The sequence below is a fragment of the Bos grunniens genome, chromosome 3 (genome assembly GCF_055505025.1).
Source record: "Bos grunniens cultivar Pamir isolate PY7600 chromosome 3, Bosgru_T2T1.0, whole genome shotgun sequence".
Taxonomy (NCBI): domain Eukaryota; kingdom Metazoa; phylum Chordata; class Mammalia; order Artiodactyla; family Bovidae; genus Bos; species Bos grunniens.
In genome coordinates, this window is record NC_141167.1 from 12,419,388 (window position 1) to 12,441,588 (window position 22,201).

The 22,201-nt window shown below is 43.9% G+C and overlaps 1 protein-coding gene across 2 annotated transcripts in view; it reads right to left on the minus strand.

The window, feature by feature from the left end:
- The window catches only part of GRIK3 (glutamate ionotropic receptor kainate type subunit 3), a 248,779-nt gene that overhangs the window by 104,043 nt on the left and 122,535 nt on the right, over positions 1–22,201 (minus strand). Inside the window, exon 1 of one of the 2 annotated variants that reach the window (XM_086394211.1) lies at positions 19,290–19,475. The exons of the other annotated variant lie outside the window; for it this stretch is intronic. Within the exon in view, the coding sequence (XP_086250337.1) occupies positions 19,290–19,377 (88 nt within the window). The 5' untranslated portion in view covers positions 19,378–19,475. Of the gene's footprint in view, positions 1–19,289; positions 19,476–22,201 lie in introns of those variants that run through there. 2 annotated transcript variants of the gene reach the window in all.

A 22,201-nucleotide genomic window follows, 5' to 3' on the forward strand; every position in this document is an offset into this window, starting at 1 on the left:
AACATTGATCCAAGGCAAGTATCAACCACACTTACTTTTCAGTGCTTTAGGAGGAAGGGACGGGGGCACCGAACCTCATCTATTGAAAAACTCTCATCTATTGAGGGTTCCTCTCCCTTCTCCTTTCTGGTCTTCTTGATCTTTCTCACTTATGCAGGGGGGCTCTGGAGAGCAGGAAGTCTGGAAGCTCAGGGTCTGATGGGCTCGGGTTCTGACTCAGGCTCCACCCCATGTAAGAAAGTCTGCTCTGGGTCTTAGCTTCTGGAGAGAGCACCCCGTCCTGCTTTGAGGCAGCTCCCCCATCCAACTGGCTCATCTCCATTCTCTTCCTTCCCATATATTCCTCACGATGGTTATACATTCCTCATGATCGTTATTTAAAGAGGCTAATAAGTAGGTTGGCACCGTTGATTAATGCATAATCTTAATCATGATTGCATAGTGTAATTGGCATTAATTTGAAGAGCCAGTTCATTATGAAAATAATTGTCACTGCTTTCTGCTTTAATAAAATGGAGCAGACACCAGGGCTGCTGAGGAAATGGGATGGGGTGTGTGTATGTGTGTGTGCGTGTGTGCATGGGTCCCAGAAAATGTTAGCATGGGGAGCATGGGTGCACTGGATCGTTTTCTTCCAACAAAACCTTGCTTGAGTGGAAGCCCAATGGGTAAAACAAATAACACCAACTATAATAATAACAGCAACACAACTGATCATGTGCCAGGCATGATGCTGAGTGCATTCCACCCCCTTCATTAACACTCACAAGAGCCTCTACAACCCCTACAACCCCATTGCATAGACACTATTATCCTCCCATTTCACACAAGAGAAAACGGAGGCCCAGGGAGGTTAAAGACGTTGTGACAATTACCACGCGGTAAATTCTCTTCTGCAACCAAAGCCAGTTTGTTAGGGACGATTGTTAACTTTTCAGGAGTTTTGAAAGCAAGTCGCTAAGCCGTTGGCAGCTTGAAATCAGGCATGGAGAGTGCGTTTACACCACAGGAACAAGCAGGTCTACAAAGGAGGGCTTCATTTTCCTGGAGAGCTTGATTACCAGCCCACCCTGCCCAAACCCATTTCTGTCCTCTGGGCTCTTAAAGGCTGGATGCCACAGGTACCGAGAAGGCTCCACAGCCCTTCCCAGGGCTCCACCAGGGACATCATGAAAACCACCACTTCAAACTAACCTCATATGCAGACGGCGAAACATAGAGCTGGGTGGGAGTGGAGGACTCAAACTAGCTGGGCCAGCTCAACCAACACTTCGCCTTCTATATCATGACATGTTGTCAGACGTTTTGAGAAACATTCTGACTGCCCTGAGCATAAAGACCCTTATTGTTAAGATGGCTTTTTCTGTCCCTGGAAATGTGCCCAAATGGTAGCATCGTCCGCCTCTCGGATGAGCTATGGAGGCCTGTGTTAAGCTGAGTGTGACCTTCACAACCAGGTGCTGTCCTGCCACGTCTCATCGTGAAGGGCCAGGAGGCACCCCATACCTCCTTCTGTCCCAACACACACTCCCTCTGGGCAGGTGGCCCTGGAGAGTCTACAACACACAGGTCCCAGGGAAGATGTAGGCAGAAGACTGAGCCCCTGACTTAAGCTCACGGCGTCAGGACTGTCTAGGGCCAGTCTAGAATCTTGAGATTTTCCTTTCTCTTGAACAATTTTGTGCTTTTGAATTTGGCCCTTGCCAAAGCAAAGGCTGGCACAGCCAGCCCAGCCCCTGGCACAGTGAGACTCAGGCACGGTCTGCAACGTGCTGCCACTGTCTGGCAGCTGAGTCCCAGGAGACACTCACATTCCCAGCACTGGGCCCAGGCACCTGTCCAGGCATCTGTCCTCCAGGGCCCGAGTCTGTTCTTTTTTTTCTAATCTGCTTTGTTCTCTTTCTGAAGTTTCCAAGGTGTCATAGAGATTAATTGAGACACTGATCAGCAAGGTGGTTGCTAACAGCCTCTTCCCGGGGCTGCCTCCCTGTCTGTTCTGATCAGGGTTCTCTCTTCTCCCTGCTGGGGCCCCTGAAGCTCTGTGCAGCCTGTGGGTTGGAAGAACAAGGCTCTGCTCTCTGCTGCACCAGCTCCTGGGGCCCCAGCATTGCCTGGGGACTTGCTTCTGGGGCTGCTTCCTGGTCTCAGCGGAAGGAGCTGGGGAACACATTGGCTGGCTTTCCCTGCTGGGCATAGTAGGTGGTTTATAGAAGGTAAGCAGTGCCCAGTGGAAAAGGGCCAGGGATGGGCTTTCTGAGGTTCTAGGCAAGGGAAGGGAGACAAGGAGTATGAATGTCTCCCGTCCTGTGGGTTTGTTGACTCATTCATTCATTCCCCAAGCAGTTTACAGGCTACAACCTTTCACAAGGAACCCCACTGGGCACTAGATGAGTCAGAGAGAGATTAAGCAATATTCCCAGGTCTTCAGGAACTCACAGCTCAGAAGAAGAAACAAGAGGAGGGGCATAAATCAAAGCATTTTTTGATTTGTGGAATAAAAGGGTAAAAACTGTCCATGTGAACAGAAAGCTGGGGAGGTTCAGAGAAGAGGGAGTCATGGATGTCTCCATGCAAGAGGCAGCATTGTCTCCACTCAGAGCTGAGCTATGGAAGGAATGTGGCACCAGCGACGGGGAGAATGGCCTTGGGTGGGTTCCCGGGGATGAGGACTTGGGCTTGGGCAGGCCGGGATGAGGGAGTGAAGCAGGGGACCAGACAGGAGGGGAGCTGCTGGGTTTGCTTCTCTATCACCAGGACTGGTCAGGGATTAGGTGATGAAGGGAGGTGGGGGCCTGGCAGAGGCAGCATCAGAGAAGACCCCGGATCCCGAACCAGGGTGGGAGTGCAGTCAAGCCAGTGGACTCTGCAGCCAGCCTGCCTGGATTGGAATTGATCTCATCACTTCCGAGCTGTGTGACCTTGGGCAAGTCCCTTCCCTGCCCCATCCCTCTGTCTGATCAACTGAACACAGGGATATTAATAGCACTTACAATATAGCTCTACTTTAAGGCTTAAATGGCCTAAATCATCGTAGGCATATTGTAAGCCCTCATAAGGACAAGAAATTATTATTATGCAGTGACAAGGAAGCTGTTGCAGGGAGGCCTTTAAAACTGAGATGGAGGTATCCAGAAAAACAGCGGATGAGAGGAGAGGATTGCAATCCTGGTGGGGGGCCCAGGGGAGGGCTCCTGATGGAGTCCTGGGGCCCGGTGGCAGTTGTTTTAATTGATCTGGCGATATGCCGAGCTTTGTCTGTACAACTCGGGGACGCACAAGTCAAATACTGCAGGATCGACCGTGTCGGGAGGATGGCCGGAGGCTCCCGTGCTGCCCAGAGACCCTGATGACCGATGGGCTGTCATCAGGCGGAGGAGCTGGAGCAGGGTTGCTGGGAAGGGGGCTGCGGTGGAGGGGCCCAAGGGGCCGTGAGCGCCCTTGCTGGAGGGGCTGAAGGAAGGATGATCCTGAATTCCGAGGCCCTGGTGGGGCTCTCTCACTTCCTGGACAGGCGGAGCCGTCACACGCCCCGCCCCTTGCATGCCTGCCCACTGCAGAAAGGCCCACCATAAGCCTGGCATACGAGGCCCTTCCTGGTCCAGCCTGACCTCCTCCAGCCTCAGCTCTTCCGCCAGGACACCTCCGTCCACCACACTTGTCACCGCACTTGTCACCCACCTCTTCATGCCACTCTGCCTTCGAGTGTGTTCCTTCTCTGCCTGGCTCGCCTTTCCTGCTATTTCCTCCTTCTAAACCTGGCTTCCGTATATCTCTCCTGAGCCTGGTGTCACAGGCACTGTCCTTTATGTCCTCCTTCCACCCCCAGGGGCCACCTGCAGACATTTCCTCTGCCCTCCCCCCCCCACTCTGGGCTTTCTGTGTCCTGGACATTCTCTGGCGATGGCGCAGGTGAGACCAGCAAGGACAGCACACAAGAGCCAGGGAGCTGAGCTCAGCAGAGCCTCGGTGGAGGATGCACAGAGCGGGTGAACGGACCCTGGCATCCTCACCCCTCAGAGTGCAATTCCGGGGCATGACCCATGCAGTTTTTCAAAAGTCCACAGCTAGGCTGAGCCCCAGTCTCCCACAGCACAAGCCCCCTGATGACACTCCTTCACTGGCTTTTCTCCTTCCCCGTCTTGCTTCCCTGCTCCATCACCATGCTTCCTGGAATCATCTCCCAGATAAACTACTCGAATCCTAGCTCTTGTTGCCTGCTCTCAGGGGTTCCCAACTAACATGCCTTCCCTGAAGTCCAAATGCATCCTCTCTACCTTCACGCGTGCTGGGTATCCTGTGCCCTGCTCCCTCCCCATCAGGTTGTGGTCATCTGTGGTGGAGGGGCACAGCTTAGTTGGCCAGGCATCTCTTTCCCGCCCCCCCAATGTTGAACACCATCTAGCACAGAAAGGATGTAGAGATACATTTGTTAAATAAATACATACGTAAGTACATGAGTGTGTGCCTGTATACACACACACACACACACACACACACACACACTGTGCTGTGCTTAGTTGCTCAGTCATGTCCGATTCTTTGTGACCCCATGGACTGTAGCCTGCCAGGCTTCTCTGTCCATGGGGATTCTCCAGGCAAGAATACTGGAGTGGGTTGCCTCTGAGTTGCCATGCCCTCCTCCAGGGGATCTTCCCAATCCAGGGATCAAACCCAGGTCTCCGTATTTCAGGCAGATTCTTAACTGTCTGAGCCACCAGGGAAGCCCAAGATGAGTAACTGTTGAGTGTGTATCCGAAATGTTGCATGGGATGCACTGAAAGTGAAAGTCGCTCAGTCGTGTCCGACTCTTTGCGACCCCACGGACTATACAGTCCATGGAATTCTCCAGGCCAGACTACTGGAGTGGGTAGCTGTTCCCTTCTCCAGGGGATCTTCCCAACCCAGGGATCGAACCCAGGTCTCAAACACTGCAGGCAGATTCTTTTCCAGCTGAGCCACAAGGAAAGCCCACTACTTGCTTTTAAAAGCTAATTCCTATTCAGGACTTTGATACTTAAGTGACAAAGCAAAAAACCCACAAACATCCTCCAGACCACCTGCCATGGAGATGCCTAGCAGGGCAGACACCCAGGTCCCGCAGTTTTCAAGCCCCTCTCTCTCCCCAGCTCTGGCCATGATTGGCTCTTACTAGAGGTGGAAACTGAGGCTGAGGTGTCCTCAGTAGGCATACTGCCAGGTTCCTGCCCCTTGCAGGGGTAGATAGGGTGCCATGTGCCCAGTGACATAGCTGGATGGCTGTAGAGAAAGGACCTGATTCTCCCTGGCTGGGTGTGAACCCTACATGTAGCCCCAACCCAAGCTTCTCTCCAAACCCTGGACCCTGCTCCACAGGGGTGTCAGCGTCTGGAAGATCGCCCTGCCTCCAGCAGCTCCCCAGTGCCAGCCTGCCCACCCACAGCCAAGCCCTGAGAATGCCAGCAGGTCAATCTAAGGCCACTGGGATGCGGAGTGGGCAGGGGCAAGGGGCAGAGGGAGCAGAACCTGGGAAATTAGTGGAGGAAGAAGGAGCCAGCCCGTTCTGCATTATTACTCCCATCCTCATCTGTTTTAAATATCAATTGCTATGCAGGTTAAATACTTATTCAGATGCCTTTTAGCTTAAAAGCAAGCTAATTGATCTCTGGAGATCCTGAATGAACAGTGAAGAAACTGCACTAATTATGGAATCAATCTCCATTTCTCTATTTTGTTTTGTTTCTTCTCTGACAATGCTGCTGGAGTGACAGAAAGGGGTCTGGTGGAGCAAAACACGTGTTGTTTTGATTTGGAAGCAGCACTAACATTGCCCTGCAGGCCCTGCCCACCCGCCTTCAAACCCCCACCAGGCCCCTGACTGGGATGAGCTCTCTCAGCTGGGCCTCCTGGGCACAGCTTTCCCAGGTGGAAGCTCTTAAAGGCAGGACTTCAAGATGCTGAAAATGTTAGTACTGTTATCTGCTCTCACCCTACCCACACTGCAGGCCGTCCCTGCTTAAAAAAACCCCAAAACCACAAATGCAGCCCAAGTTGCTCCAAGTCCACTTTCTGCTCACATATCTTGACCTCTGGGGTCTCAGCTCATGAGTTTGGACTGGCCTCCTGGATTTAGGCAGTACAGTTCAGGTGTCCTTGGCACTTTCTGGACCCTCCTGTAGCTCCCTCTTCATCATCCCAGGCTGCGGCCCCGTGGTGCCTGGACCACAGCTGAGGGAGCCAGGGTTCCTCGGCCAAGGAACCGTGGCTTCCTCTCTCCCGCTCAGGAGACATTCCCTGTTGCTTTCTCTTCCCTCCCTGTCCAGGTTCTGACTCCATCTACCAGGCTGCCTTGGGTAGAAGAGGGCATGGGCACCTCTACCTTGGCTGGAGGGGAAAGAGTGTCATTGATGTTTTAGGGAAACTGCAGTCAGTGTGCAGGGAGGCCACCATCCTCCTAATGTTTGGGAAACTACAAGTTAAACAAGATTGAGCAGTTTCTTTTCCGAAGAACTTCTCTGGGCTTGTACTGAGCTTGCGCGCTGCCTCTGAAAGGTGGGGAGCGTAAGTGACATCTCCCAAACTTACTTGACAACCGTGGAAACCTTTTTTGGCAGAGCATGTCACTGAAAACATGCTTTGGGAATCGCTACATTACAGTGATTTGGGCAAAAGTTTTTTTTTCCCCCCTGTTCCGAGGAGTGAGCTATTTGATGTTCAGGACTAAAGCTTTCATAGGTCAGTCTGCTCCAGAGAAGCTGGTCCCCAGCACTGAGAACCAGAGACACATCAGAAAGAATGAAGACTGTATGACAAAGTATGATGGTGAAAGTATTCAATCTATTTAACACCAGGGGCCCGGTGTGATGGGTTAGGTTTTTCACTGGATTCATTCCGGGACATCAGGGTCAGGTTGTTTTAACGCAGTGTAGGGGTGTGATTACTCTTCTGGGCTCTCATTAGCGTGTGTCTATGTGTGTTTGTGTGCACCTGGGCAGGTGTGGGCACACAACTGGGGGGAGCACAGCAGGGAGGGAAGCGTGGGGAGCCAATTCATCAGCCCAATGCTTTGTGCCTCTCTCCCCAAGGCACTGGGTTGAACTAAGAGATTCTGACTTAATTATGATCATTAGAAAATGAGACTGCTTGCATCTTCATAAGCTCTCAGATCCTACAAAGGAATTCCAAGCGACCTTACCTCCCACAGACACCACTGATGGAGAGGGTCATCTGCTCAGCCCTTCTTTCCTTCTCCAAATACTCAGAGAGCACCTCTCATGTGTCACACACCAGGCACACAGCAGATAAACAATAGGAGAGACCTCTACCCCTGAAACACCCCGTTTATTTCCCAAAGTTCTTAATGCAGGTTGAAATGATCTCAAATATCTGTTATCTAGCTTAGAGTCTGCCTGTGTCCCCCACCCCTACCACTATAATATAAGCTCTTTGAGCATGAAGAGTTTGTTCATTATTTTCTTTCTAGTGCCTGGCACATAGCAAGCACTTAGTACTTCTCAACTGTAAAGGAAGATGTATGGAACAGACACAAGCAAGCATGAAATGGCTAAACAACAAAACTCCAAGGAGGTGACACGTGGATGGTGTCTTTTACGCCTTGACCAGACAGAAGGCAAGGGTGAACCACACCAAACTGGAAAATTCTTAAAGAGACGGGAATGCCAGACCATCTTACCTACACCTGAGAAAAACGGGTGCAGGTCAAGAAGCAACAGTTGGAACTGAACATGGAATGATGGACTGATTCCAAGTTGGGAAGGGAGTATGTCAAGGCCGTATATCGTCAATACCGTATATTGTCAAGTATGTCAAGGCTGCTTATTTAACTTTTATGCAGAGTACATCATGTGAAATGCCAGGTAGGATGAAGCATAAGCTGGAATCAAGAATGCTAGGAGAAATATCAATAACCTCAGATATGCAGATGACACCACCCTTATGGCAGAAAGTGAAGAGGAACTAAAAAGCCTCTTGATGAAGATGAAAGAGAAGAGTGAAAAAGTTGGCTTAAAACTCAACATTCAAAAAGCGAAGATCATGGCATCCTGTCTCATTCGGTTCAGTTCAGTTCAGTTGCTCAGTCGTGTCCGACTCTTTGCGACCCCATGAATTGCAGCACGCCAGGCCTCCCTGTCCATCACCAACTCCTGGAGTTTATTACTTCATGGCAAATAGATGGGGAAATAATGGAAATAGTGAGAGACTTTACTTCCAGGCTCCAAAATCAATGCAGATGGTGAGTACAGCCATGAAATTAAAAGATGCTTGCTCCTTGGAAGAAAAGATATTACAAACCTAGACAGCATATTAAAAAGCAGAGATATTACTTTGCAGACAGAGGTCTGTATAGTCAAAGCTTTGGTTTTTCTACTAGTCCATGTGTGGATGTGAGAATTGGACCATAAAGAACACTGAGCTTTCTTTACGCACCAAAGAATTGGTGCTTTTGAACTGTGATGTTGGAGAAGACTCTTGGGAGTCGCTTGGACTGCAGGGAGATCAAACCAGTCAATCCTAAAAGAAATCAGTCCTGAATATTCATTGGAAGGACTGATGCTGAAGCTGAAACTCCAATACTTTGGTCACCTGATGGGAAGAACTGACCCACTGGAAAAGACCTTGATGCTGGGAAAAATTGAGGGCAAGAGAAGAAGGGGACGACAGAGGACGAGATGGTTGGATGGCAGCACCAACTCAATGGACATGAGTTTGAGCAAGTTCTGGGAGGTGGTGAAGGACAGGGAAGCCTGGTGTGCTGCAGTCCATGGGGTTGCAAAGAGTCGGACATGACTGAGTGACTGAACAATAAATGATAGAAGGGGACAGCACGAAAAGTAAGAACATAATCTGGGGCTTTTAAGTGGTGGGGGGAGATTCCTTATAGCAAGCATTGAGATCGGAAAGCTGAACACTTCTTGCCAAAAGCCAGAAAGACTCATAATCCCTTCTAGCCACAGCCATTCAGAAAAGCCCAAGGCAGTTTGTAACAGGCAGGACAGCAGGTGCATTCCCAGGACTAGAGAAAAATTGCAATCTCTTTCATTTTATTGGTTTATAACTTTATATAAATTTCATGTGTGTGCACATGCATGCTCAGTCATGTCTGATTCTGTGACCCCGTGGACTGTAACCCCCCAGGCTCCTTTTGTCCATGAGATTTTCCAGGCAAGAATACTGAAGTGGGTTGCCATTTCCTGCTCCAGGGGATCTTCCCAACCCAGGGGTCGAACCTGCATCTCCTGTGTCTCCTGCATTGGCAGGCAGATTCGTGACCACTGAGCAAACTGGGAGGCTACAGCGTGCTCACCACTAAAAACTTAGTTCCATTCATAACCACACAGCTGGCCTTCCTTACCCACTTTGTCCTCCCCCCAGCCCTCCTTCTCCTTAGTCACTGCTACTCTGTTATCTGTGTACTTGTTCTTGTTTGACTTGGCTTATGCATTTTATTTTATCCTACACTCGAGTGAAACCATACAGTGTGTGTCTTTCTCTGTCTCACCTCACTTACTTTTTACCCTCAGTGTTGTTACAAATGGCAAGACTTCATCTTTATCATGGCTGAGTCGTATTCCATTCTATACACTGTTGACCCTTGAACAACATGAGTTTGGACTGTGTGAGTTCACTGACATGCAGATTGTTTTCTTTTTTCTTTTGCAGATTGTTTTCAATAGTACATCTCATACATACAGCATCTGAAGTCTGTTGAATCAGCGGACATGGAACTGAAGATACAGAGGACCCATCTATATGGAGGGTAGATTATAAGTTATATTTGGATTTTCAACTGTGTCCCTAGTCTCCTCTTTGTTCAAGGGTCAATCACATATACCATACCTTCTTTATCCACTCGCCAGCTGAGGGGCACTTAGGTTGTTTCCACATCTTGGCTATTGTAATGAATGCTGTGGCAAATATAGAAATACATAGATCTCTCCATGGGCTTCTCAGATGGTAAGTGGTAAAGAATCCACCTGCCAATGCAGGAGATGCAAGAGTTGTGGGTTTGATCCCTAGGTTGGGAAGATCCTCTGGAGTAAGTAGGAAATGATAACCCACTCCAGCACTCTTGCCTGGAAAATTCCATGGACAGAGGAGCCTGGTGGGTACACACAGTCCATGGGGTTGCAAAGAGTCGGACACAACTGAGTGACTGAACACTCATATCTTTCCAAATTAGTGGTTTTTTATTCTTCAGTTAAATACCCAGAAGTGGAAATGATGGACCATATGGCAGTTCTATTTTTTTTAATTAAAAATCACTTTTGTGGACACGATGTATGGCATGCAGGATCTTAGTTCCCCAACCAAGGATCAAACCCTTACCCACTATAGTGGAAACATGGAATCTTAACCACTGGACTTCTAAGGAAGCCCCAGTAATTGTATTCTTAATAATTTGAGGAACCTCCATACTGTTTTCCATAGTGGCTCCACCTATTTACATTCCCACCGATAATGCATGAGGATTCCCTTTCTTCACATCCTCTCCAGTGTTTTTTTCTTGACTTTTTCATCCACAGCCATCCTAACAGGCACATGGTGACATCTAATTGTTTTGATTTGCATTTCCATGATGATTAGTGATGCTGAACATCTTTTCATGCACAAATCTGCCAATTTTTTCAATCAGGTTGTTTGGGTTTTTTTTTTTTTTAATCATTGAGTTCTTTATATATTTTGGCTATTAATCTCTTATTGGATCTATGATTTGCAAATATCTTTTCCCATTTGGTAGACATCGTTTTGTTTTGTCGATTTCTTTTGCTGTGCAGAAATTTTTAGTTTGATATAGCTCTTTGTGTTTGTTTTTGTTTTGGTTTCCCTTGCCTAAGGAAAGGTATCCAGAAAGATTGATAAGAGTGATGTTAAAGGGCAAACCACCACTTTTTTTTCTAGGAGTTTTATGGTTTCAGGTCTTATATTCAACCCTGATCCATTTTGATTTACTAGCAGAAAGAGAAGTTAGGAAAACAATCCCATTTATGATTGCAACTGCAAAAACTAAAATATCTAGGAATAAATTTAACCAGGAGGGTAAGACCTGTACACTGAAAAATATAAGCCATTTTTGAATGAAAGTAAAGAAACACCAAGAAATGGAAAGATATTTCATGCTCATGAGCTGAAAGAATTACCATTGGTAATTAAAATGCCCATATTACCTAGAGCAAAACATAGTCTCAATGTAAACCCTATCAAAATCTCAGTGACATTTTTCACAAAAAATAGAACAAAATTTCTAAAATTTATATGGAACTGCAAAAGGCCAATTACCTAGAACAATTCTGAGAAAAAAACCAAAGCTGAAGGTATCACATTCCCTGACTTCAGATTGTATTACAAAGGTATAGTAATCAAAATAGCACAGTAGTGGCCAGAAAGACACATAGATCATGGAACAGAACTGAAATCTTAGAAATAAACCCACACATATATGGACAATTAATTTATGACAAAGAAGCAAAGAACATACAGTTGAGAAAAGATAGTCTCTTCAATAAATGGTCTTGGAAATACTAGACAGCCACATGCAAAAGTACAGAACTAGGCCTCTATTTCACATCATACACAAAGTTGCAATCCTAAAATCTGCATAGACTGTCAACAGCCATGGTGAAATACTTTAAAATTTATTTTAAAACTCAGGTTTAATAAACAATTTAAGCTTACACCTAAAGGAAATATAAAAAGAACAAACTAACACCAAAGTTAATAAAAGAAATAATAATGATCATGTTGTTGTTCAGTTGCTAAGTTGTGTCACATTCTTTGCAACCCCATGGACTGCCGCATGCCAGCCTCCCCTGTCCTTCACTATCTCCTGGAGCTTGCTGAGATTCATGTCCTTTGTATTGGTAAGGCTATCTATATTCCTATTGTTATTTAGTCTCTGTCTTTAATCATGTTGTTGTTGTTGAAATAGAGACTAAAAAACAATAGAGAAAGACCAATGAAAATAAGAGATGGTTCTTTGAAAAGATAAATACAATTGATAAAACTTTAGCCAAACTCATCAAGGAAAAAAGAGAGAATGCCCAAATGAATAAAATCAGAAAGAGAAGTTAAAAGAGAAATATAATCATATGAGATTACCATGAACAATTATATGCCAATAAAATAGATAACCTAGAAGAAATGGGTAAATTCCTGAAAATGTACAATCTCCCAAGACTGAATCAGGAAGAAATAAAAAATAGAACTAGACCAGATATCAGTAATGATACTGAACAAGTAATTTTAAAACTCCCAAAAAACAGAAGTCCAGGACCAGACAACTCCACAGGTTAATTCTGCCAAACACTTAAAGAAGTGCTAACACCAATCCTTCTCAAATGATTCCAAAAGACTGAAGAGGAAGGCATGCTCCTAAAGTTATTCTACAGTACCAGCACCGCCTGATACCAAAACCAGGAAAAGATACCACAAAAAGGGGTGAATTACTGGCTAATCTCACTGATAAACATGGATGCAAAAATCTTCTACAAAACGTGAGCAAAGCAAATTCAACATATAGTAAAAGGTTCATATACCATGATCAAGTAGGATTTATTCCAGGAATGCAAGAATGGTCCAATATCCACAAATCAGTCAATGTGCTACACCACATTAACAAACTGAAGAATAAAATCATGATCATCTCAATCAATGTGGAAAAAGCGTTTGACACAATTCAACATCCTCTTATGATAAAAAAGAAGGAAAAAAACCCTCTCAACAAAGGGAGTATAGAGGGAACATACCTCAGCACAATAAAGGCCATATCTGACAAATGAACAGACAACATACTCAAATGAAAAGCTGAAAGCATTTCCCCTAAGATCAGGAAGAAGACAAGGCTGACCACCCTCACCACTTCTATTCAATTTAGTATTGAAAGTCTTAGTCACAGCAATCAGACAAGAAAAAGAAAAAAAAGGAATTCATATTAGAAAGGAAGAAGTGGAACTGTTGCTGTTTGCAGATGACATGATACTATATATAGAAAATCATAAAGATGATACTAAAAAACTATTAGAACTAATAAATGAATTCAGTTAAGTTGCAGAATATACAATTAATATACAGAAATATATTGCATTTCTAAACACTAACAACAAAGTATCAAAAAGAGAAATTAAGAAAATAGTCTCACTTACAATCACATCAAAAAGAACAAAATACCTTGGGATAAATCTAACTAAGGAGGCAAAAGGCCTGTATTCAGAAAATTAGAAGACGTTGATAAAAAAAATTGAAGATGGCACAAACAGATGGAAAGATATATCATTCTCATGGAATGGAAGAGTCAATATTATTAAAATAACCATACTAACCAAAGCAAATGCAATTCCTATCAAAATACAAATGGTATTTTTTTCACAGAACTATAAAAAATAATTCAAAGATTTGTATGGAAACACAGAAGACCAAATAGCCAAACAACCTTGAGAAAGAATAACAAAGCTTGAGGTATCACACGCTCTGGTTTCAAACTATACTACAAAGTTACAGTAATCAAAACAGTATGTCACTGACACAAAAAACATATAGCTCAATGGAGTAGAATAGAGAGCCCAGAAATAAGCCAACAATTATATGGTCAATTAATCTACAAAAAAGGAGGCAAGAATATGCAATGGAGGAAGAGACAGCCTCTTCAATAAGTGGTGCTGGAAAAACTAGACAGCCACTTGCAGAAGAATCAAACTGGACTGCGTTCTCAGACCATATACAAAAACAAACTCAAAATGGATTAAAGACTTGAATATAAGACCTGAAACCATAAAACTCTTAGAAGAAAACAGGCGGTACATTCTTTAACATTGGTCTTAGGAGCATTTTTCTGGATATGTGTCCTCAGGCAAAGGAAACAAATGCAAAAGTAAACAAATAGTATTACACCAAACCAAAAAGATTTTGCACAGTGTAGGAAACAATCAACAAAATGAAAAGGTAGCCTACTGAACAGGAGAAAATATTCACAGGCTTAATATCCAAAATATACAAAGAACTCATACAACTCAACATCACAAAAACAAACAACTCAATTGAAAAATGGACCAACAGGTACATGAGAAGAAAGCCAATATCACTCACCATCAGGGAAATGCAAATCAGGACTTGAATGAGCTGTCATTTCACACTTGTCACAAAGGCTGTTATCAAAAAGGCAACAAATAAGTGTTACCAGGAATGTGAAGAAAAGGGAACGCTTGTGCATGGAGGGTGAGAATGTAAACTGGTGCAGCTACTGTGGAAAACAGTGTGGACTTTTCTCAGAAAATTAAAAATAGAACTACCATATTGTCCAGCAATTCCACTTGTGAGTATTTTTACAAAGAAAATAAAAACACCAATTCAAAAGCATATGTGCACCCCAATATTCAGTGCAGCATTATTCACAATAGCCAATATATGGAAGCAACCTAAGTGCCCACTGATAGTTGAGTGTGTAAAAATGTTGTGGTGTGTGTTTATAATAGAATATTACTCAGCCATAAAAAGAATGAAGTCTTGACCTTTGTGACAACGTGGATGGACCTAGAAGGTATTATACTAAGCAAAGTAAGTCAGAGAAAAACAAATACCAGGTGATTTCACTTATATGTGGACTCTAAAAAACAAATCAAATCAACAAACAGAACAAAATAGTCATAGACAGCAAACAGGTGGTTGCCAGACAGAGAGAGGGATTGAGAAATGAATGAAATAGGTGAAGGAAATTAAGAGGTACAAACTTCAAGCTACAAAACAAATGAGTCACGGGGCTGAAAGGTACCGCATGGGAAATAACAGTCAATAATTCTGTAATATCCCTATATGGTGATGGATGTTAACTAGACTTATCATGGTGATAATTTTGTAACATATAGAAATGTTGAATCACTATTTTATGCATCAGGTACTAACACCATCTTGTAGGTCAATTATATTTCAAAAATAAGCTCATAGAGAAAGAGATCAGTTGCAGATGACATTGACACTTTATGTAGAGAACCCTAAGGCTCCACACAAAAGCTACTAGAATTAATAAATGAATTCAGCAAGGCAGCAGGATACAAGATTAACATATTGAAATTTGTTGCATTTTTTTACACTAATAATGAAATATCAGAAAGATAAAGATTAAAAAAAAGAGCCATTCAAAATCACGTCCAAAAAAAGATACCTAGGGATAAATTTAACCAAAGAAGTTAAAGACCTATACACTGACATCTATGAAACACTGGTAAAGGAAACCAAAGCTGATTCAAAGGAATGGAAAGATATTCCATGCTCTTGGATTAGAAGAATTAATACTGTTAAACTGGTCAAACTACTCAAAGTAATCTTCATATTTAATGTGATCCTTATCAAGATATTCTTGAAATTTTTCAAATAATACTAGAATTTATATAGAACCACAAAAGACCCAGAATTGACAAAGCAATCCTAAAAAGAACAAAGCTGGAGGCATAATCCTCCTAGATCTTAGACAATACTACAAAGTTACAATAATCAAAACAGCATGGTGTTGGCTCAGAAATAAACATATGGGTCAATGGGACAGAATAAAGAGGCCATAAATAAATCCACACACCTATGGTCAATTAATCTACAACAAAAGAGGCAAAGAATATTCGATGAAGAAAAGGCAATCTCTTCAACAAGTAGTGTTGGAAAATCTGGACAGCTACTTGTAAACCAATGCAATTAGAACACCCCCTCACACCACATACAAAAATAAACTGAAAATGACTTGAAATATAAGACACAACAGCATAAAAATCCTAAAAGAGAACACAGGAAAAAAATTCTCTGACAGAAATCATAGCATTTTTTTAGATCAGTTTCCCAAGGCAAAGAAAAAGCAAAAATAAACAAATGGGACCTAATCAAACTTAAAAGCTTTTTCAAAGCAAAGGAAATCATTAGAATGAAAAGACAACCTATGGAATGGGAGAAAATATTTGCAAATGATTCTACCAACAAGGGATTAATATCCAAAATATACTGCTGCTAAGTCGCTTCAGTCGTGTCCGACTCTGTGCAATCCCATAGATGGCAGCCCACCAGGCTCCCCCATCCCTGTGATTCTCCAGGCAAAAACACTGGAGTGGGTTGCCATCCTTCTCCAATGCATGAAAGTGAAAAGTGAAAGGGAAGTCGCTCGGTCGTGTCCGACTCTTAGCGACCCCATGGACTGCAGCCTATCAGGCTCCTCCGTCCATGGGATTTTACAGGCAACAGTACTGGAGTGGGGTGCCATTGCCTTCTCTACCAAAATATACTAGCACCTCATAAAACTCAATGTTAAAATAAAAAAATGGGAAGAAGACCTAAATAGACATTTCTCAAAAGCAGACATACAGATGATCAATGGACACATGAAAACATGCTCAACTCTGCTAATTATTAGAGAAATGCACGTTAAAACCACAATGAAGTATTACCTCACATTAGTCAGAATGGCTACCATCAAAAAAAAATCTACAAATAATAAATGCTGGAGAAAAGGGAACCCTCCTACACTGTTGGTGGGAATGTAGATTGGTGGAGAAACTATGAAAAATAGTGTTCATGTTCTTTTAAAAAACAAAAACTAGAGCCAAGATGTAATCCAGCAATCCCATTCCTGGGCATATACCCTGAAAAGATTAAAAACCTCTAATTCAAAAAGATATATATACCTCAATGTTCATAGCAGCATAATTTATAATAGCCAAGATATGAAAGCGACCCAAGTGTCCATCAACAGATAATTAGTTTAAGATGAGGTAGATATACATGATGGAAAATTACTCGGCCATAAAAAGAATAAAACATTGCCATTTGTAGCAATATGGATAGATTGCATAAAGAAAACAGAGAGAAAATCATACTAAGTGTTGTTAAGTCAGAGAAAGAGAAATATCATATGATATCACTTTATGTGGAATCTAAAAAATAATACAAATGAATTATTGATATATAATACAAAATGATATATAATACAAAACAGAAATAGACTCACAGACAGAAAACAAACTTATGGTTACCAAAGGGGAAAGGGAGGAGGGGAAGGATAAATAACAGTATAGTATTAACAGAGACAAACCACTATACATAAAATAAATAAGCAACAAGGATTTGCTGTATAGCACAGGGTACAATATTCAGTATCTTGTAATAACCTATCATGGAAAATAATCTGAAAAAAATAGCTGGATCACTTTACTATACACCTGAAACTAATAAAATATTGTAAACCAACTATACTTCAGTTTTTTTTTTTTTTTTTAAAGAAAGAATAGATCAGATATGTGGTTACCTGAGCAAGGGGTTTGGGGAAGGCAGAATTGGATGAAGGTGGTCAAAAGGTACAAACTTTCAGTTATAAAATAAATAAGTACTAGTGATGTAACATACAACATGACATATAATTAACACTGCAGAAAGTTTTATCTATGAAAGTTGTTGAGACAGTAAATTGTGAGTTCCCATCACAAGAAAATACTTTTTCATTTCTTTTACATGTATATGAGATTACGGATGTTTGCGAAACTTATTGTGGTAATCAATTCTTGCCATATGTACCATAAGTCAGATCACTACGTTGTACACCTTAAACCTGTATACAAGTGTTATATATCGATTATGTCTCAATAAAACTGGAAGACAAAATACAGACTTAAAGACATCCTCCTGTAAACCCTGCACTTTGAACAAACACAAAGACAGAGTTTTCTGCATCACCATCTGGTGTGAATTAGCAGGGGAACCAAAAGCAGCGCAGGGGTCATAATAACGGTAACAAGAATCACTAATACCTACTGAGTCTATGTTCTAAGCCTTCTCCACTCATTAACTCATTTAATCCTCGTAACAACTCAATGAGGGGATTCTACTATTATTCTAATTTTTTCAGAGGAGGAAATGGAGGCTCAGAGAAGTTCGTAATTTGTCCAAAACTGCACATTTCTGCAGATCCAGGAATCATGCTCTGCTCTGATTTTTCAAAGAATACATACTAAGATTGTAAATAGCATACTGGTAATGAGCATTTAGCCCAGAACCAAGAAAGAATGTCCTTCCTAAGCCTCAACTGGGAAAGGATCTCACCTGGTAATTAACACCAGCATCCAGAGAGTCCTTAAGTCTGTAGGTTATTCACAAATTAGCACTGCTAGATTTATGGTGTGGGGTTCTCATTCTATGTCTGGGTTCAATCTTTCCAACTAATTCTTCCATTGCCTTAAAGATGATAATATAACAACAACAAAAACAAAAATATTCGAGTATTTACAAGCAGAGGGAATTAGGCCATGAGAATAAGACAGATGAAAGCTTATTTTCCACAAAAACAGACCAAGTCAATGCCCCCTTCTAGCATGGGCCCATTCATGCCTGAGTGGGCTGCTTGTCCTCCTTGTCCAGGAGAGGGCTCTTCTCCACCACCCTTACCTCCACATGGCCTTTGATGAGAGGTTGGCAGCCTCCAGGCTGTGGGTAAGAAATGGACTTTTGTCTCGTTAAGGATCTCTGTCTTAAGATCTACCTTCAAGTTCTAAATGATATCTACAACCTGACATTTCCGAAATCAAACATAGCATCTTCTCCCCCAAACTATGCTTTCTCTGACCTTCCCATCTCAGGGAAGGGTACCAATGCCCTTCAGTGGTCCAGACTAGAAACCTTGGTATCATTTTCACCTCCCAGCCCCATCTCTTGCATCACCTTTTTGTCCCCCAGATGACTCTGGGATCTGTCTTTGCCATCTCCATCGTCACCCTCCAGCCCACGCCCTGCACTGTGGCACCAGCTCCTTCCTGCTCCCTCCACCCTCTCTTTTCCCAGTCTGCCCTCCACACATCAGCCCCAGGGACGCCCAAAGCACAAACTCAGCAATGCCAGTGCTCAGTTTCAGCCTCCCTGGCTTCCTCCCACCCAGAGGATCAGGGCCCAGTTTTCTTTCTGGTTTTCAACATCTTCATAAATCTGGCTCGCATCGACCTTTCTGCCTTATCTTTGAGTCTATCCAAGTGCATGTCTCCCCATCAGTTTCTCAACCACTCCATTAACTTCCACACTTTTATGCATTTGCTCATGACATTATGTTCCTTATTAACAGTGACAAAGTATTTGATGCCTTCTCAGGCATTAGGTACTGTGCCAAATGCTTTATGAGCATCATCTTGTTTAATCTTTACAATATCCCTAAATATCAGATTCTCACTATACTATGAATGAGGAAACTGAGACTTAGGGTAGTAACTTCTCCATTCCCATCTGGATCCCAGGTGTGCCCAGGTGTGTCCTGACTACAGCTCAGTCTTTGGTTTGACACTTACCTGTCCCTGTTTCCATGCTGGTCCCCCAACTAGACTGCAGGACCTGTAAGGAAAGTATCATCCTGTGTCCAGTACAGTGCCACGCCATGCTTAGTGACTCAGTTGTGTCCGATTATTTGGGACCCCATGGACTGCAGCCCACCAGGCTCCTCTGTCCATGGTCCTCCAGCAAGAATACTGGAGTGGGTTGTCATGCCCTCCTCCAAAGGGATCTTCCCAACCCAGGGATCAAAACCCAGGTCTCCCACATTGCAGGCAGATTCTTTACCATGTGAGCCACCAAGGAAGCCCAAGAATACTGGAGTGGGTGACCTATCCCTTCTCCAGGGGATCTTCCCAACCCAGGAATCTAACTGGGGTCTCCTATATTGCAGGCAGATTCTTTACCAGCTGAGCTACCAGGGAGCAGGTGGGAATACAACCCACATCAGTCCCTGTGTGTCTTAACTCTAAGAGTAGCCTTTTTCTAATTCATGCATTAATTCAACAAGTGTTTACTGAACATCTGCTGCTGCTGCTGCTGCTGCTAAGTCACTTCAGTCATGTCCGACTCTGTGCAACCCCATAGATGGCACCCCACCAGGCTCTGCCATCTCTGGGATTCTCCAGGTAAGAACACTGGAGTGGGTTGCCATTTCCTTCTCCAGTGCATGAAAGTGAAAAGTAAAAGTGAAGTCGCTCAGTCGTGTCTGACTCTTCGCGACCCCATTAAAGGATTGTTTCTAGAGTTGGGGAGATAGTGTTGATCTAAGCAAGGAGTACGTCAAGGCTGTATATTGTCACCCTGCTTATTTAACTTATATGCAGAGTACATCATGAGAAACACTGGGCTGGAAGAAACACAAGCTGGAATCAAGATTGCTGGGAGAAATATCAATAACCTCACATATGCACACAACACCATCCTTATGGCAGAAAGTGAAGAGGAACTAAAAAGCCTCTTGATGAAAGTGAAAGGGGAGAGTGAAAAAGTTGGCTTAAAGCTCAACATTCATAAAACTAAGATCATGGCATGTGGTCCCATCACTTCATGGAAAATAGATGGGGAAACAGTGGAAACAGTGTCAGACTTTATTTTGCGGGGCTCCAAAATCACTGCAGATGGTGATTGCAGCCATGAAATTAAAAGACGCTTACTCCTTGGAAGGAAAGTTATGACCAACCTCGATAGCATATTGAAAAGCAGAGACATTACTTTGCCAACAAAGGTCTGTCTAGTCAAGGCTATGGTTTTTCCAGTGGTCATGTATGGATGTGAGAGTTGGACAGTGAAGAAAGCTGAGTGCCGAAGAATTGATGCTTTTGAACTGTGGTGTTGGAGAAGACTCTTGAGAGTCCCTTGGACTGCAAGGAGATGCAACCAGTCCATCCTGAAGATCAGTCTTGGGTGTTCATTGGAAGGACTGATGTTGAAGCTGAAACTCCAATACTTTGGCCACCTCATGTGAAGAGTTGACTCATTTGAAAAGACCCTAATGCTGGGAAGGATTGGGGACAAGAGGAGAAGGGGACGACAGAGGATGAGATGGCTGGATGGCATCACCAACTTGATGGACACAGGTTTGGGTAGACTCCGGGAGTTGGTGATGGACAGGGAGGCCTGGTGTGCTGTGATTCATGGGGTCACAAAGAGTCGGACATGACTAAGTGACTGAACTGAACTGAACTGAAGCAAATAATCTTCCTGCCTTTTAAGTACTAACCTTCTTGTTATAAAAAGCTATGAGAAGAATTAACAGGTAATATGATAGCAAGTATCTACAGAGGGCTTTTTTTTTTTTTTAATGATTTTCCCAAGGGAAGGTCAATGCAACAAACATTTATTGCTACCTTCTCAGTGCAGGGGGATAAAAAAAAAAAATTGGATAAGAGTAGTTGTCTCCTTCGGAGAAGGCAATAGCACCCCACTCCAGTACTCTTGCCTGGAAAATCCCATGGATGGAGGAGCCTGGTAGGCTGCAGTCCATGGGGTCGCTAAGAGTCGGACAGGACTGAGCGACTTCACTTTCACTTTTTCACTTTCATGCATTGGAGAAGGAAATGGCAACCCACTCCAGTGTTCTTGCCTGGAGACTCCCAGGGGCAGGACAGCCTGGTGGGCTGACATCTATGGGGTCACACAGAGTCGGACACGACTGAAGTGACTTAGCAGCAGCAGTTGTCTTCTTGAGTTGCTCACAGATTGAAGGGGTAAAGAGTCAAAGAAATAATTAACAATAAGGATGATGGCTATTCTGTTGTGATTAATATGAAGTGCTTTAGGGAATGAAAATGGCCAGGAGAAATCCTAGAAGGCTTCTTAGAGGATGTGATCTTTAAGCAAGGCCTCGAAGAGTGAGTAGAAGCTGATCAAGCAGCATAGTAAAAGCACCGAATGGGCAGAGGAACAGCAGGAGTGAAGCATGAAAGAGTCTGGTGACTGTAGCAAGCAGGCAGGGGCCAGGTGTGGTCATGGCCCCGCCCGCCAGGCCGTCTCCGCCCAGGCATCAGTTTTCTCAGTCCCTGACTCAGAAAGACATGCTGCCTCTAGGAACTGCTGCTCCTTTCTCCAGCACTATGCTCGGCTCACAGCAGACACCCTGTGACTGCATCTCCATAGCATCTTTCAGCAGGCACTGGGGCTGCCAGCGAGGCCAGCGTGGGGGAGGGGAGAGTCTTGTGGGGAAGCACAGTGGGAGCGCCTCCCAGGCTGGTGAGCATCCTCATTTTCAGAAGAGAGGCACGTGATGCAGGAGAAAGGATGGAACACCCCTCCTAGCTGGACAGCCAGTTTGATCCAGGCTGTCAGCAGAAGTGTGCAGGCTGCAGTTGTGGAAACCTGCTTGGCTCCTAGTTCTTAGAAGCAAGGCCTATGTCCCCACCCCTACCTCCCCCACACTCAGCCCTACCCTGAACTGAGGACTAAGGACCAC